The sequence below is a fragment of the Myxocyprinus asiaticus genome, chromosome 48 (genome assembly GCF_019703515.2).
Source record: "Myxocyprinus asiaticus isolate MX2 ecotype Aquarium Trade chromosome 48, UBuf_Myxa_2, whole genome shotgun sequence".
Classification (NCBI taxonomy): Eukaryota; Metazoa; Chordata; class Actinopteri; order Cypriniformes; family Catostomidae; genus Myxocyprinus; species Myxocyprinus asiaticus.
Genome location: NC_059391.1, coordinates 9502659 through 9519419, shown reverse-complemented (window position 1 = coordinate 9519419; position 16761 = coordinate 9502659). Strand labels below are relative to the sequence as shown.

At 35.8% G+C, this 16761-nt stretch overlaps 1 protein-coding gene across 1 annotated transcript; it reads left to right on the top strand.

The window, feature by feature from the left end:
• Positions 1-1461: 1461 nt before the first annotated feature.
• Positions 1462-7883, top strand: acot19 (acyl-CoA thioesterase 19). The gene is made up of 10 exons (XM_051692552.1): positions 1462-1668; positions 1789-1888; positions 3585-3775; positions 5140-5309; positions 5817-5936; positions 6075-6157; positions 6285-6378; positions 6512-6592; positions 6843-6984; positions 7537-7883. Exons 1-10 carry the CDS (start codon positions 1473-1475, stop codon positions 7659-7661), a joined length of 1302 nt encoding a protein of 433 aa, XP_051548512.1. The 5' UTR covers positions 1462-1472; the 3' UTR covers positions 7662-7883.
• The last annotated feature ends 8878 nt before the right edge of the window (positions 7884-16761 follow it).

Below are 16761 nucleotides of genomic sequence, written 5' to 3'. Positions count from 1 at the left end.
AACTCAAAGGAATTGTTTACCCAAAAATGACATTTCTCTCATCATTTACTCGCCCTCATGCCATCCCAGATGTGTATGACTTTCTTTCTTCTTCTGAACACAAACAAACATTTTCAGAAGAATATTTCAGCTCAGCCTTCAGCTTCAAGTCAACAGGGTCCAAAACTTTGAAGGCCCAAAAAGAACATAAAGACAGCATAAAAGTAATCCATAAAACTCCAGTGTTTAAATCTATGTCTTCTGAAGCAATATGATAGGTGTGGATGAGAAACAACAATATTTAAGCCCTTTTTTACTATAAATCTCCACTTTCACTTTCATGTTCTTCTTCTTTTGTTTTTGTTGATTCACATTCTCAGTGCATAACGCCACCTACAGGACAGGGAGGCGAATTTATAGTAAAAAGACGTAACTATTGTTCTGTTTCTCACCCACACCTATCATATCACTTCTGAAGACATAGATTAAACCACTGGAGTCATATGGTTAACTTTTAAGATGCCTTTATTTGCTTTTAGGAGCTTCAAAGTTTTTGTCACCATTTGCTTGCATTGAATAGACCAACATAGCTGAGATATTCTTCTAAAAATCTTAATTTGTGTTCATCAGAAGAAAGAAAGTCATACACATCTGGATGGCATGAGGGTGAGTAAATGATGAGAGTATTTTTGGGTGAACAATTCTTATAGTTTAAACAGACTGATAATCTGTGATCACTGGAACAGGAAGCACAAATAAAAGGACAACAATTTCAGAAAAATACATAAAAAGCTAAATAAGTCTGAAGTATGCTTCCTAGTCTTCAAAAAACTTTGTTTACAATTTACAAATTAAAAGTGTATTTGTTTTAATAAGTTACAATAATTTATGAATACTCTTTGAAACATAATCAGGTAATGTTTAAAGCATTTGCTTTCATAAATACAAGGCAGAATATTCAATGAAAATTTCATACATCCCTCTTCCATGATAATACCTAAATACTGGTTCTGTCTAATAAAATGGGTAAAAAACAAAACAACTTTTTTGTTTTTACCCAATTATACAGATTACACCAAAATGTATTATTATACACAGAGAGGTCTGAAGTGTAATTTATTTATCTTTTGATTTTATAAATGATAGTAAATTAGTAATCATTAATTAACAAGTAAATATTATACAAGTTTAGAACAAATGATACATTTGTGTGACATCGTTCCTACTGACATTTTTAGTTTCTAAAATTAGTCAACTTATATGTTGAGTCATTTAGGTCAAACGGCCTATATAAGTCCTTTATCATCAGTTTCAATAACCTGTTACATTTTTATGGGCTTAATGTTTATCCATGAACTTCAAATCCAAATAAGGAACTATCTGTGTGAACTGGGACCTTATAGGACAATTATCAGCTTAAACATCCTATAAAGCCTTTCCCACGACCTGTTTTCAATCTGAGTCGCCTCAAGTTTTCACTCTAGAGGAATAAAATGGCCCAAACAGAACAGAGTCCTTTACTTTCTGTTCATCCTTCAGGTTGTTTGGTTGATGAAAAAATTGAGGTACAAGTTGAGCACTTGCAAGCGGACTCCAAAATCACTCTTCACGCATTGATTCACTCTGATGATGGGGACGATTGGGAGGCATTTGGCCATTACACCAGTGATTCCTCTGGAACTGTTAAAGGTATGAATTGTTCACCTTAATATAATCACATGTTATGTAAAAGCTTGCATTTTTGCTGCGTAATGTAATCAAAACGACATTCCCAGTGGATTCGCTGAATTATGGACACCTTTCTTGAAGTTTCCAGGGATAAAAGTCTCGGTGGGACTTTTGAGGGAGTTGAACCCATGGGTCTTTTGTGGAGTATGAGGCCAGTTCCTGAAAGTAAACCAGGTCGCAGGTAATAAACACACAGAGAGAAAGAGGTCAGCTTCAGCATCAGCCATTTTGGTGTGCGTGAACTCAATCTAATTTAGAAGAATATTTCACCCAAACGTATTGTCGATACTTATTCACCCTCATGCCCTCACTTTTTGAAGAATCTTCACACACTCTTTTCTATGCAAAAACAGTTCATAATAAATAAAGAAAATAAAAGTTGTCCATATGATTTTGCAAGTCCATAAGTCATGCAATAGCTTTGTGTGAGGAACAGACAAAAATGTATGTTGTTATTCTATACAAATAAAATTCTTCATCCCGCATATTCAAACTTGGTTACAACACACAGAAGAACAAATGCTGTTTGGTGTCAATGTCATTAAAAAATTTAATCAGAGCTTCACTGGAAGGGAATATTACACTGTGTAACAATTTATTTATTTATTTTTTCTGGGTAATAAGTGTTATTTCCTAATTGCTTATGCCTCATAAGTATAGAAAATGGCTATTATTCCCCCACAAACTTTGCTTTTGTGACCAGGACAGTGATATTTTGAAATTTACCTATTTCCAATGAGAAAACGGGCGATTTTGTGTCTTTTCATTCACATAAAGTCAGAAAAAAACAACATATGAATCCAAACTGACATGTATTTACACTAAAGTAATATTCAAAGCCATGCTGGTCCATAATGGTAACAAGTACCCGTCTCTTCCCCTGGGTCACTTGGTGTACCTCAAAGAGGATTACAACAGCATCAAGATCTTGCTGGACGCCTTGAAGTATGATGAGTACGGCTGGGAGGTCAGAGGAGACTTGAAAATGGTGGCATTACTGATGGGTCTCCAAGATGGTTTTACCAAGTTTCCCTGCTATTTTTGCCTTTGGGACAGCAGGGACACCAAGGCGCACTACCACAGGCGGGACTGGCCACAGCGGATCGAGTTCACTGTGGGGAGGAACAACGTCAAGTGGGAGCCACTGGTGGACCCCCGGATGGTGCTGATGCCACCACTGCACATCAAATTGGGCCTTATGAAACAATTTGTCTGAGCTCTAGATAAGGAGTCGGCAGCCTTCAAGTACCTTCAAGACTTCTTCCCTAAACTGTCTGAGGCAAAGGTCAAAGCCGGTGTCTTCGTCAGACCACAGATAAAGAAGGATTTTGGATTCATATGTTGTTTTTTTCTGACTTTATGTGAACGACAAGACACAAATTCGGTCAAATTAGGTACATTTCAAAATATCACTGTCCTGGTCACAAAAGCAAAGTTTGTGGGAATAGCCATTTTCTATACTTTTGAGGCATAAGCAATTAGGAAATAACACTTACTACCCAGGAACAAAAATTGTGTTACATAGTTTTAACCATGAATAATGGCTTCGGTTTGTTACTCATACAAAGCTATTGTTCCTTATGGCTTCAGAAGACTTGGAATGCTGCACAGATGTTGTATGGAATACTTTCATCACATTTTTAGGGTGTTTTTTTTTAAATCCTTTTTGGAGCTTGACACATGTGGTCACTATAAATTGTCCTTGACATTGTCTGGAAAAAGGTGCGTAAAGATTCTTCTAAATTTCTCCATTTGTGTTTCACAGAAAAGAACAATAGCATACAGGTTTGGAATGACATGAGGGTGGTAACTATGATTTAACTATGATTAGAGTGAACTATTAATTTAACCTTACTTTCTGATTTATATTTACCCAGATTTTGGAAGAACAATGTCGAGACACCAGTTAAAGTGGTTGTTTCTGTGCATGAAGGACATCTTGCTAAGGGCTTTAAGCATCACACACCCCTCACATCAACTACTGCAGAACGCTGGTATTTGGCCCTTGGAATCCAGAGGGTTGAAGTCACTGAAGGCGGGATAAAGGGGACACTCTTCATTCCAGCAGGTATGGATTAGTGGTTGAATTGTATAAAATACAATTTAGCAAATGAGACATTACTAGTACAGTTTAGACTTGTACAGATTAGAATTGTAATCACTGAATAAGCTGTTGGTAGTTTTCATAATAGCCAAATATGTGACAATTAATCATCCTTGCAGATATTTCTGTTTATCACTTGTATGGATTATAGTTGTAATAGTGGAAAATGTGCATTATGCATTGAAAAAGCTGTCAGTAGATTTAAAAAAAAAAAAGCCAAATATATGTCAATTAATCGACCTTGCCGATATATCGGTTTATCACTAGTACAGATTAGAATTGTAATTAAGGAAAATGTGCATTATGCATTGAATAAGATGTTTGTAGTTTTCAAAATAGCCAAATATGAGGCAATTAATCATCCTTGCAGATATTTCCGTTTATCACTAGTATGGATTATAGTTGTAATTGTGGAAAATGTGCATTATGCATTGAATAAGCTGTCAGTAGATTTACAAATAGCCAAATATCTGTCAAATAATCATCCTTGCAGATATTTCTCTTTATCACTAGTATGGATTATAATTGTAATAGTGGAAAATGTGCATTATGCGTTGAAAAAGCTGTCAGTAGATTTTAAAAAAGCCAAATATCTGTCAATTCATCACCCTTGCCGATATATCAGTTTATCACTAGTACAGATTAGAATTGTAATTAAGGAAAATGTGCATTATGCATTGAATAAGCTGTCAGTAGATTTACAAATAGCCAAATATCTGTCAATTAATCGTCCTTGCCGATATATCGGTTTATCATTAGTACAGATTAGAATTGATTTCAAAGTAGCCAAATCCCAGGTGATTAATCATCCTTGCCGATATATCGGTTTATCACTAATACAGATTATAATTGTAACTGAGGAAAATGTGCATTATGCATTGAAAACACTGTCGGTAGATTTCAAAATAGCCAGATATCAGCCGATTAATCATCCTTGCCAATATATCGGTTCATTGTTATTTTTTTATCCCAGTTATTTTATTTTAATAATTGATTACCCATAGTCTAGATGTATTCAATATATATATTGCTATGTTGCTAAATATTGTTTAAAGGATTCAATTCAAAACTGCAAAAAAAAATTTTTAAATAAATATAACAAAAAAAGTATTCTTATATATATATATATATATATATATATATATATATATATATATATATATATATATATATATATATATATATAAATACACAAGGGAAGCACTTACTTTAAAACCAACCTACTCTGTAACCATGTACAGAACATTTAAATTATTTTGCATTCTATCCACATCTAGAGACACTTAAGGGACTCTCTAAATGTACAGTATGTGGTTGATCTGATGTAGGTCCTGGACCCTTTCCTGCTGTGCTTGACCTCTGTGGAGGGCAGGGCGGTCGGGTTGAATATCGCTCAGCTCTTCTGGCCTCTCACGGCTATGTCTCTCTGGCTCTTGAATACATTGGGTTCCTGAATGCTGCAGGAAAACTTGACCATGTGGACAACACCTACATTGAAGTACATATGCATTATGATTGTCTAACACAACAGAAAAAGCAATAGTAGCAATTTATAATAACTTTAATTAGAAGTCATTAATAAACATTATATCAGAAACAAATCAGAAACTCTTGGAAATTCATATGTGGATGTAGTTGAAAATGTATGTATCATCAGTTCCATGACATTTATAACAATCTGAATGTAGTTTAATCACTTTTAATGATGTCGGAGGGGAAACACTTAATGAATATGCAGTGCTAAACACTTTGATAGGTCTATTGTAATGCAGAGAGTTCCTGGGGAAAATATAATATAATATAATTTCCCAAAAAATGTTAATTCCTGACATTTCTTACTATTTCACTGAGCATTAACTAATGATCTGGTAAGCATTTGTAATGTAATGTTAGTTAATGTCTTATTTATATTGGGGTTTGACTGAGAGAGAGCCTGGATGGGTCCTAGGTAAAACATTTAAAAAAAAAAAAAAACTCTGTAAAGGCATGTCAATCCCTTTTTCAGACTGCCTTCTCAGTGTTAAAACAACATCCCAAAGTTTGTTGTGACAAGGTGGCCATGATGGGGATGTCATTTGGTGTCCCTGTAACTCTGAAGATGACTGCATACTCAGAGATTATACAGGTACACAACCATTTCTTATTTCTATCAGTAGTAACATTAGTAGAGCAGAACTCATAAAATCCAAATGGAGATGTTAAAGTGCAATTCAGCAATATGATTTACATTTGATTTGTTCTGTTTTTTTTATGCAACTCTCAGCCCAAGTGTGTGGTTTGTGTGAGTGGAAGTCACATAATGCCACGCAACGGATCTTTGGCAGATGTCTACGCAGCACTCCAACAGTGAGACTAAATGTTTTTTCCCCATTGCTGTTATGATTATTAAGATGCATTAAAAGAATGAAACTACAAATAAGAAGCATTACCTCTGTTAATGATTAACTGATAACCTCATTATGTTGATGTAAAGGAATGTTGACAAAATCCGTTATGATGAAAAGATGCGAATAATTTGGCGGGATTTGTTGCTGCCGATACCAGATGACCCTTCCAAGAAAGTGGAGGTGTAGAAAAATTATGCAGTTGTTCATAATGCATTATGCATATGTATATATATATAGTAATATGTGCTACTGTACTCCACTTACCTTTGAGCCGTGTCCATACAATTCACGCAGTTGGTTTTGTTTGTACCAGATGGGTAAGATCAAATGCCCAGTTTTATTAATCGTTGGCGAGGACGATCAAAACTGGCCATCTTCAGAGTCTGCAGCAGATGTGAGTCTAGAACCAAAACTCAGTTTATCAAGCTAAAATCTTAAGCTTTAGTGCATTAATGTAGTCTTAATTAAATTGATGTAGCCCTGTGGTTCTCAACTGGTGGGTCACGACCCAAAAATGGGTCTTGTGGCTGTTCTGGTAGGGTTGCTTACTGAAGAGAAAAAATTAAATCTGAGTCCTGAAGCAAAACCAGTTGAGAACCAATAATTTAGCCAAACTAAAACATGTCTGTATGCTCATCCCTCAGATGAAGAAGATGATGGAGAAAGCTGGGAACAGTAGTCTCCTGACTCTTCTCTCATATCCTGGGACAGGTCATCTCATCGAACCGCCCTACAGTCCTCATGCCAGATTCACTGACTTCAAGTTGTTGGAGGCAAAGACCAAAGGTGAAAGTTGTAGTCTAATGTTTGAAAGAGCATGTTTGATAGCAGATTATCTGCCCCGCACATGGTCGGGTCTAAGGGGGGGCTAGGAGGTGCACTGGCCTCCTAGATTTTCCTTGTGCTCCCCCAGAAGCCTGACATCCCTTTCCCAGTCTGATGAAGAGACAACTTGCCCACCCTAATGTTGGAACCAAGATTCAACCATTCTGTATTAAATAAACTATTTTATTTGAATAAAACCAGTTCATTTAGATTTGACCACATAAAGTACATTTATGTTAACATGTTACAGTGGTGATCTATCTAAAGGATATAAAAATAGTATATACAGTGGGATACAAATGTTTGAGACCACATTGAAAATCTGGTATATATATGGTATCTGGAACATTCTCAAATCATTCTGGATAATGTGAACCATCAGGTTTTGCACAAATTTGTAGAGTCCATGCCTACTCCAGTGCATGTCATTAAAGCAAAAGTGGAACTGAAATGAATGTGCTTTTACATGGCAAGTACATCAGAAGGTTTAAATGACATTGGTTTGTATTTTAGTGATGGTGCTCTGGGGAGGAGAGACAGTGCCTCACAGTCGAGCTCAGGAGGACTCCTGGAACAAAACTCTGACTTTTCTAGAGGAGCATCTCTATGACAACAGCAGAGATATGACCAGATTCTAACCAGTTAAACTTTTTCTAAGGTTATTGCCTTGTATCCATGACTGAATGTGGTACTAATGTTCTTAAAGCAAAGTTTTGTTTCTCAGATTTTGTTTGTAAAAATAAGAAATAGGTTTGCACTCTTAGCATTAGCATTGACAGCAACTTTAAAATTTTGTTGTTGGGTTCAATAAAAAGCTACCAGAGGGATTTGAAACCTTTATGCCAGAATCTGTGAATGTGAAAAAGGCTTGAAAGCAATTGATAAAAAAATAAATAAAATAAAATAAAACAAATATGGTGACTATTGGGAGACTTGTTTGAATTAATAATTTAACATTTATCTGAATGTACTTAAAGGAATATTCGAGGTTCAATACAAGTTAATCTCAATCATGACCATTTGTGGTATAATATTGATTACCACAAAAATTTATTTTGACTCGTCCCTCCTTTTCTTTAAAAAAAAAAGCCAAAATGGAGGCTACAGTTAGGCACTTATAATGGAAGTGAATGGAGCCAATTTTTAGAGGGTTTAAATGCAGATTATGTGAAGTTTATAATTTTATAAAAGCACTTACATTAATTCTTCTGTTAAACTCATGATTTTTATTTTTTTATTTTATTTTTAGCTGTATAGTTGTTTAAATCATCATTTTTGCAGTCATTTTAGGATTTTAGGGTTTGTTGACATTACATCATCATGGCAACTGTAAGGGGAAAGTCACCCACTGGTCCAAGGACGGTATCCAATGGCGTGGCTGAAGGTCTCCTGCGAGTTCTGTTTTATCGTGCGCGACATTAAATAATACTTTGATTATTTGATTTGAGTTCCATGTTTTATTAATCTTATCATTAATTATTTTCTTTATTTCATCTGACTCCAATTATGAAAAACCTCGTTGATGTATCTATGCTCTGAATTTGAGTAATTCTCTCTTCTAGACTGCATTTGTTATTTCAATGTTATTTGGGTCCTGTACCTGCCGGACACAGGTCATTTAACTACAAATTCATCAGTTTCAGATATTAGTAAGTTTTAGACTAAGTCCTTATAGGTTCTCGGCTTTATCCGTTTAGTCTTATTTGGCTAAGTTCATATAGATTCTCGACTCACCGTTTAGCCCCAGTCAATTAAGTTCTGTTTTACAGATTCTCGGTCCTACTCTTAGTATTCCCGTTTAATTCCACTTGGCTAAGTTTTATTATAGATTCTTGGTTTGCCGTTTAACCCCAGTCAATTAAGTTCTGTTTTACAGATTCTCGGTCCTGCCTTTAGTATTTCCGTTTAATTCTACTTGGCTAAGTCATATTGTAGATTCTCGGTTCGCCATTTAACCTTTTAGTACATACTTAACTAATGGGTTACTTCTAAAGTAGCTTAATTAAGCCAACTCTGACCATAGATTTGTAGTCAATAAGAAATAGAAAACAGTCCTTCAGAATGAATCATAATAACAATTTATTTACCAGGTAATAGTAATACATTCAAACAATCCAATTAAAATAATAAATCAAACTCAGAGGTATCAGTGAACCAAGCATAATAATATAATTAAAGTTGCATTCCATTCAAACATTTACCAAACATAAGAAATACAAATTGCAATTACCTGGTAGAGAAAAAACTACGCACAATGTTTACTGTGTGGATCTTCTGGCTACAGAGAGACTTTGATAAATATAAACTACATGCAGCGGTACAGCATGGGAGATCTGCTTACAGATTCCTTCAAACATTTATCAATAATAAGAATTACCTGGTAGAGAAAAACTACATGCAAACGGCAAAGCATGGGAGATCTGGCTCACAGATTCCCCGAGCTCCTCTGCCACCCTTCCTTAAGTACCAAACGATTCTATTGTTGTTTCAGATGTGTATGTCTGATGTTATTTAGGATTTGGTTTACAATTTAGGGAGTTGTAAGTCGACCTTTGATTGAGTAGGTTGTTTGATGTTTACAAAGAATGATCTTAATCTGCATACAGCATCTGGTCTCTGTGTGAGACTTGGGAGGGGCATGCCCCGGAGAGAATACAGTATTTTACTAAGTTCTTAAATCTTACTTGCGATTTGACTTCACTGAAAGGGAATGAGACCGTTTTACCAGTTACACTGTTACCTCTTGAATGATACCAAACATGTATGATCAAAAAACCTTTTACATTACAGAACAGGATAAGTCATAACTTAGTTTTTAGTGTCCTTAAAGTGACCTGAGGTGAGAGAGAGAGAGCAGATGTGAGTGTGATTTGCGTTTTATGGTCCCCAATCAGTGGGGTGTGTTTTCTCAGGTGGATATGCTCCTCTGTGTGAGAGTTTTATGACGTTGGTTCTCGCAGAGTACTTTGACTTTCCCGGAAGTGATGCAGACAGTTTTGTGACAGTCTTACAGAACAAAATATAAAAACTGGCTATAACTTTACACAGAAAAGGTTAGTAAGTGATTTTGTAACACTAAAATCAAGTTAACATACACTGGCGGCCAAACATTTGGAATAATGTACAGATTTTGCTTTATGGAAAGAAACTGGTACTTTTATTCACCAAAGTGGCATTCAACTGATTACAATATATTGTCAGGACATTAATAACGTGAAAAATTACTATTACAATTTGAAAAAAAAAAAAAATTCAGAACTTCTTAAACTACTTCAAAGAGTTCTCATCAAAAAATGCAATGACAGATTTGCAGATCCTTGGCATTCTAGCTGTCAGTTTGTCCAGATACTCAGGTGACATTTCACCCCACGCTTCCTGTAGCACTTGCCATAGATGTGGCTGTCTTGTCGGACACTTCTCACGCACCTTACAGTCTAGCTGATCCCACAAAAGCTCAATGGGGTTAAGATCCATAACACTCTTTTCCAATTATCTGTTGTCCAATGTCTGTGTTTCTTTGCCCACTCTAACCTTTTCTTTTTGATTTTCTGTTTCAAAAGTGGCTTTTTCTTGCAATTCTTCTGATAAGGCCTGCACCCCTGAGTCTTCTCTTTACTGTTGTACATGAAACTGGTGTTGAGCGGGTAGAATTCAATGAAGCTGTCAGCTGAGGACATGTGAGGCGTCTATTTCTCAAACTAGAGACTCTGATGTACTTATCCTCTTGTTTAGTTGTACATCTGACCTTCCACATCTCTTTCTGTCCTTGTTAGAGCCAGTTGTCCTTTGTCTTTGAAGACTGTAGTGTATACCTTTGTATGAAATCTTCAGTTTTTTGGCAATTTCAAGCATTGTATAGCCTTCATTCCTCAAAACAATGATTGACTGATGAGTTTCTAGAGAAAGCTGTTTCTTTTTTTGCCATTTTTGATCTAATATTGACCTTAAGACACGCCAGTCTATGGCATACTGTGGCAACTCAAAAATAAACACAAAGACAATGTTAAGCTTCATTTAACGAACCAAATAGCTTTCAACTGTGTTTGATATAATGGCAAGTGATTTTCTAGCACCAAATTAGCAATTTAGCATGATTACTCAAGGATAAGGTGTTGGAGTGATGGCTGCTGGAAATGGGGCCTGTCTAGATTTTATCAAAAATGACTTTTGAAAAAAGATGGTGCTGTTTTTCACATCAGTAATACTTTGACTATACTTTGTGATCAGTTAAATGTCACTTTGGTGAATTAAAATACCAATTTCCTTCCGAAACAGCCAAATCTGTACATTATTCCAAACTTTTGCCCGCCAGTGTACATATTGTTTATGTCTTGTGGCTATACTTTTGAAACAGTAAGTATTTTAATGTTCACAAATTGGCCCCCATTCACTTCCATTGTAAGTGTCTCATAGTAACCCAGATTTTTGCTTTTTTAAAGAGAAGGAGGGAAGAGTCTTGTACTCTTAACTTGTATTCAACCCAGAATATTTTCCTTTAAAGAACTCAAGCTGCACCTTAAACACAGCAGAGTTTCAAGGGTTAAGATTTGATGCTAAATTTTGATTGAGGCATTTGCATTTAGTCTTGTTCTGTAAATGTCCACAGATGCCAGAAGAGCCCTTAAGAGGAATGAGAGTGTTGGCTTGGTTGGTATGCAGTTGCTCACCACAGCTGTTGACTCTGAGATCATAAAAATACCTTTGAAAGGTTTAAAAACGCATTTCTGTGATTTGTTGCCCTGATGCAGTTTTTATCAGTGTGACGTGCAATTTTTCCACTTAAATAAAAAAGGTTTTACACCTGAAGAAATGAATGCCGCATTTGACAACTATGGCCTAGAAAAAGCTGTTTCTGTGATGTTGGTCAGCCCTCATGGTGATCATATGATCAGTTGAACACTACTCTGTTTATCTTGGTAATGATAATCATGGGTGACAAATAAACTTGTGAATAGGGTATTTCTAAAATAGCATTAATCCAAAAAATGTCATTATGCATGATGCTACATTCAAACCAATAGGTGTTAGTATGAAGACCTATCAGCCATTGAAACAAACAAAAAAATTACATACATTGTGACATTTGTTTCAGTACAATTGTACCAAGACTACATACAAGTCAAGTCAACCTTTATTTTTAGAACACCTTTAAAAACCTGATTGTGCCTTATAGACAAAAATCAGAATTTTAAATCAACCCTGAATTTCATAGAAAGCCAATGTAGAGATGCTAAAACCGTGGAAATGTGATCCCTCTTTCTTAACCCTGTTAAAAGCCTAGCTGCCGCGTTTTGAACTAGCTGTAAGCGGGATAACGCAGTTTGGGGGAGACCAATGTACAGTGAGTTACAATAGTCTAACCTTGATGTAGTAAGTGAGTGGATCACAATTTCCAAGAAAATGTTTTATTTTAGAGATAGATCTCATGTGGAAAGAGCTACCCTTGACAACAGCACTGATCTGCTTTTTGAAATGTAACGAGGAGTCTAAAATCACTCCAAGACTCCTTACATGATCTTGTACATTCGACAACAGAGGACCTAACTGGGCAACCAGGCCAGGTAATGAGGAAGTGGAGGAACCTAAAATCAGATCTTCGGTTTTGCTTTCATTTAATTGTAAGAAATTGTTTGCCAGCCAATGTTTGATGTCTTTGAAGCAATTTAGGGAGTTCTCAGATGAACAATTCTTGTCTACACTCACTGGGAAATAAAATTGTGAATCATCAGCATAACAGTGATAAGATATGCTGTACTTCTGAAAAATAGAGCTTAGAGGAAGCATATACAGTGAAAATAACAAGGGTCCTAAAATCGACCCAGGAGGGACACCACACTGTAATTGAGCCAATGTAAAGAAAAATTACCTACATTTACAGAGAACATCCTTTCTTTTATATAGGAGGAAACCACTGGAGGGCTATACCCTGGATGCCAACCATATATTCTAGAAAATTGAGAGGAATATTATGGTCGATAGTGTCAAACGCGGCACTGAGATCTAATAAAACTAAGAGGACAGGTGAACCTGAATCCATGGAGAGAAAAATATCATTAGTGACCTTCAACAATGCAGATTCAATGCTGTGCAAGGGTCTGAATCCAGACTGAAATGTATCTAAAATCTTGGAAATAAAAGGCAGTTTGGAGATTGGTCTGTAATTGTTGTGTATTGCCAGATCCAAAAAAAGTTTTTTTTAACAAATGATGTAGAATTGCATGTTTAAAACTACTTGGAACAACTCTGCTTGCTAATGAGCTGTTAATTATAGCTGTCACACTGGAACTGACAGTTGTGAAAACTTCTTTAAGAAGGCACGGAGAAAGAATATCCAGCTTGTAACTGGAACACTTCATTTTAGAGACAACATCTGCTAACTGTGCTGACATAAGTGGTTCAAAGCGAGTCAGGGTGCTGGACGGGGAAGGAATTAGTGGTTGATCAAATTGTGAAGGTACAATCGCACCTTTAATCTACTCAATTTTGTGAGTAAAGAAGTTTAAAAATGTTCTGCAGGTCTCTTGGGTGGCGTTTTGAACAAAACTTTTGGTCGATTTGCGTTATCAGAAAAACTTAGCTTTTGCTTCCTTTACAGCTCTCTGATACTTAGTTAAACACTCCTTTATAATGTCATAAGAGACCTGAAGCTTGTCTCGTTTCCAGTTGTGCTCAGCTTTTCTACACTCTTGTCTGAGAGTGCGGGTGACGTCATTTAACCAAGGCTGTGAAACACCCTTAATTCTCCTTGGCTTGAGCGGAGCGACATTATCAAGAGTGAAAGTACAAGATTTATTAAAAGCTTCAACCAATGATTCAGTGTCGAGTCCAGCTGAGACTTCATCTGTAAAATGCATTAGATACAATTCTGAAAAATGTTTGGCAGTAGACGAGTGAATGGACCAGGAGTGACGTAGGGGCTGAGAAAAAGAAGGGAGAGGACACATAGACACAGACTCAAACATTATTGAATAATGTTCAGAAATGCTAATATCTAAGACCTCTAAGTTGGATACAGAAAGACCATAAGATAACGCAAGATCTAATGTATGACCCATATTGTGAGTAGGACCAGTGACATGTCATACAAAATTTAAAGACTCAGTGAGGGAGATAAATTCATTTATTCCAGAGGTTTTGATGGACAGCATACGTGAATATTAATATCCCCAAGAATCAGGAGTCTATCACCATGAGACACCAGTCCAGAGAGAAAGTCAGAAAATTGTTGGATGAATTCCTTACTAAATCTGGGAGTCTGTACACAAGTGCACAGAAAGCAGGACCCAAGCTGTCAATCTTTATTAACTGAACCTCAAAACTGGAATAAATGTCCGTAGGTAGTGTCCTGCATTTAAAAGAGTTTCTAAAAACAGTGGCAACGCCACCTCCTCGTCATGAAGTCCATGGGGAATTTAAAAAGTCGCCTGGCGGCATTAGATCCCCCAGGGCCATTTGTTCGCCAGGATTCAGCCAGGTCTCAGTGATGAATAAAAGTTCCAATGATCATGATATAAAAAAGTAATTAAGAATAAAAGACTTAATTGATATTGATCATGCATTAATGAGGGCCATCTTAATAGTGGTGACATATATACTGTACTTCTGTGAAGAATTGTAAAAAAGATTATTAGATTATAGATTAATCTCAAACCAAATCAATTCAAACTCAACCAGAAGAGTTTGTGATGCCTTCTCTGGGTATGGAGACAGTTTGGAAAGGAAAACTGCGACACACTTTCTCTTGCCCTCAGGCTCGCCATTAGACCTTTAACCCTCATAAAAACTCTTTAGAGAAAATCTTCAAAACTTCCTTACAACGAACTGACCATTTTCCACGGTGTAAAATGTTGGTGTTTACTTACAAATAATATCCACTTCCAGCAAATAGTCTTAAAATAATAATTTTATTACAGTACATACATTCTAGAATGTTCTCAATAAATATGTCTTCCCCTTCTGAACTTTTCAGTCCCATATAAAGTTATCACTATCCCATTTGTTGGGAAACAATCCACTAACCTAATTCTTATGAAGAAACACATTGATAATTGACATCTACAAAAGCAGAAGTATAAAGCATTTAATCCAAGCAGTAAATCCTAACTGCTACAAATATAGCCTCTAGTCAAACACATATTTCTTTAATCTGGTATTATTTCATTAATCACAATGAAAAGAGTGTAAAGGACAGTGTCTCATTGAGCACGTTAGATTCTATACATGTCGAGCATAAATCAACTTTCAATGCAACATAGTCCTTTCTTTCCACACATCCCTGAGGCTTTTCTTCCTTCTCACACACATACAGGAGCTTACTTTCAGAGTTATTACTGCACAATCCTTTGCTGGCAGCTACATGTACGCGCCCACAAGCCGAGACCACAGCACACAAAGATTACCAGTGAAGGGCCCTGAATTCACAGTCTGAAACTCTCCATACAGGTACTGCTAAGGATCATCACCTCTTCAATGAAAGTGTAAGTGATATTGTGCAAGTAAAAAATAAAAAAATAAAAAAATAAAATTTGCAAAACAAGCTGTGCTGCAACATCAGGAATAATACAATAACATGCAAATTGTAACATGGTGCAATGTCATTATAATGTCATTGTTTTGTCTAGTAGAAGGCATTTGGGATCTTCATAGCTGTGGACATTTGGTGGGTCTTGGTGAAAATTGCAGCATATGCCTCATTGAGGTCTTGAAACTACAAGCTGTTTGGCTTCATATCTGCAAAGGTATGTGTGGGAAAGATTCTGTCATGGTTGATGTAATGATTTCATGGTTTGGTGTACGTAACTATTGTGGGACACTGTCTGCATTACATCAGTATTTTGTTCTAAATAAAAATTAAAAATAAAAAAAAAATCAGTTTTGAGTAATTTGTGCTTTGCCACTTACAGCAGAAGTACACTAAATTCAGCCTATTTTGTTCATACAAGCATTTAGAGTTTTTTTTGTTTGGACATAAAATAACCTCAATGTAATAGTGTTAATTGCAGTATTTAGTAACATTTATTATTTTTTTATTGATTTCTTTTATTTTACTTTATCTGTATTCCTTGTGATTTAGTTAACTTGTCTACTACCTCAGGCCCTAACTATGTTTAACTAATAAAAAATAGTTAAAAGTTATTGTTAATGGTGAATAAAACTACAGATAATGAAAATCATGTTGCATTTTTCCCATAATCATGTTGAGTTTACTGCAATACGAGATGCTACTATAGTAAGCTGTCTCACTTGCATGGTAATTACGTTAGTGAGTAGCGAGTTTTTTTTTTTCTGTTGTATCGAGCTGCTGTGTTGCATTGCTTTAAAACCGATTTAATACAATCATGACTTGTCTTGCCCTTAAATGTTATAAATTTGCTATTACATCATATGCAACACTTAAACAGAAGCCCACCTGTGAGTTCCAGGGTTGTTGTCACGTACAGACATTGTGGATTTTCTTGAATGAAGTTGGACGTGCATTGTGATGAATGATCTGTGGCCTATTTAAATTACACTCTATTCTATCTCTTTTTGTGTGTCATGGACATGCAATACTGATGGGCTCTGCACAAATACTGTATATATAATTAAAGGCACATCTCACACTATTGTAGTTAATGGGTTCACGTATGTTTTAATTTATTGTATTTTGTTTTTTAATATATATTGTGTTGTAAAATCTAATGACATTCATAGATTTTTAAGTGTGGCTTAAGGATCAAATTACTTTTAGCATGGCCA

Coding starts and splice junctions, on each gene's coding strand:
- acot19 (XM_051692552.1), top strand. CDS start 1,473: ATGGCCCAAACAGAACAGAGTCCTTTACTTTCTGTTCATCCTTCAGGT. Junction 5,937..6,074: donor CATACTCAGAGATTATACAG/GTACACAACCAT, acceptor TGCAACTCTCAG/CCCAAGTGTGTGGTTTGTGT. Junction 6,158..6,284: donor GTCTACGCAGCACTCCAACA/GTGAGACTAAAT, acceptor GTTGATGTAAAG/GAATGTTGACAAAATCCGTT.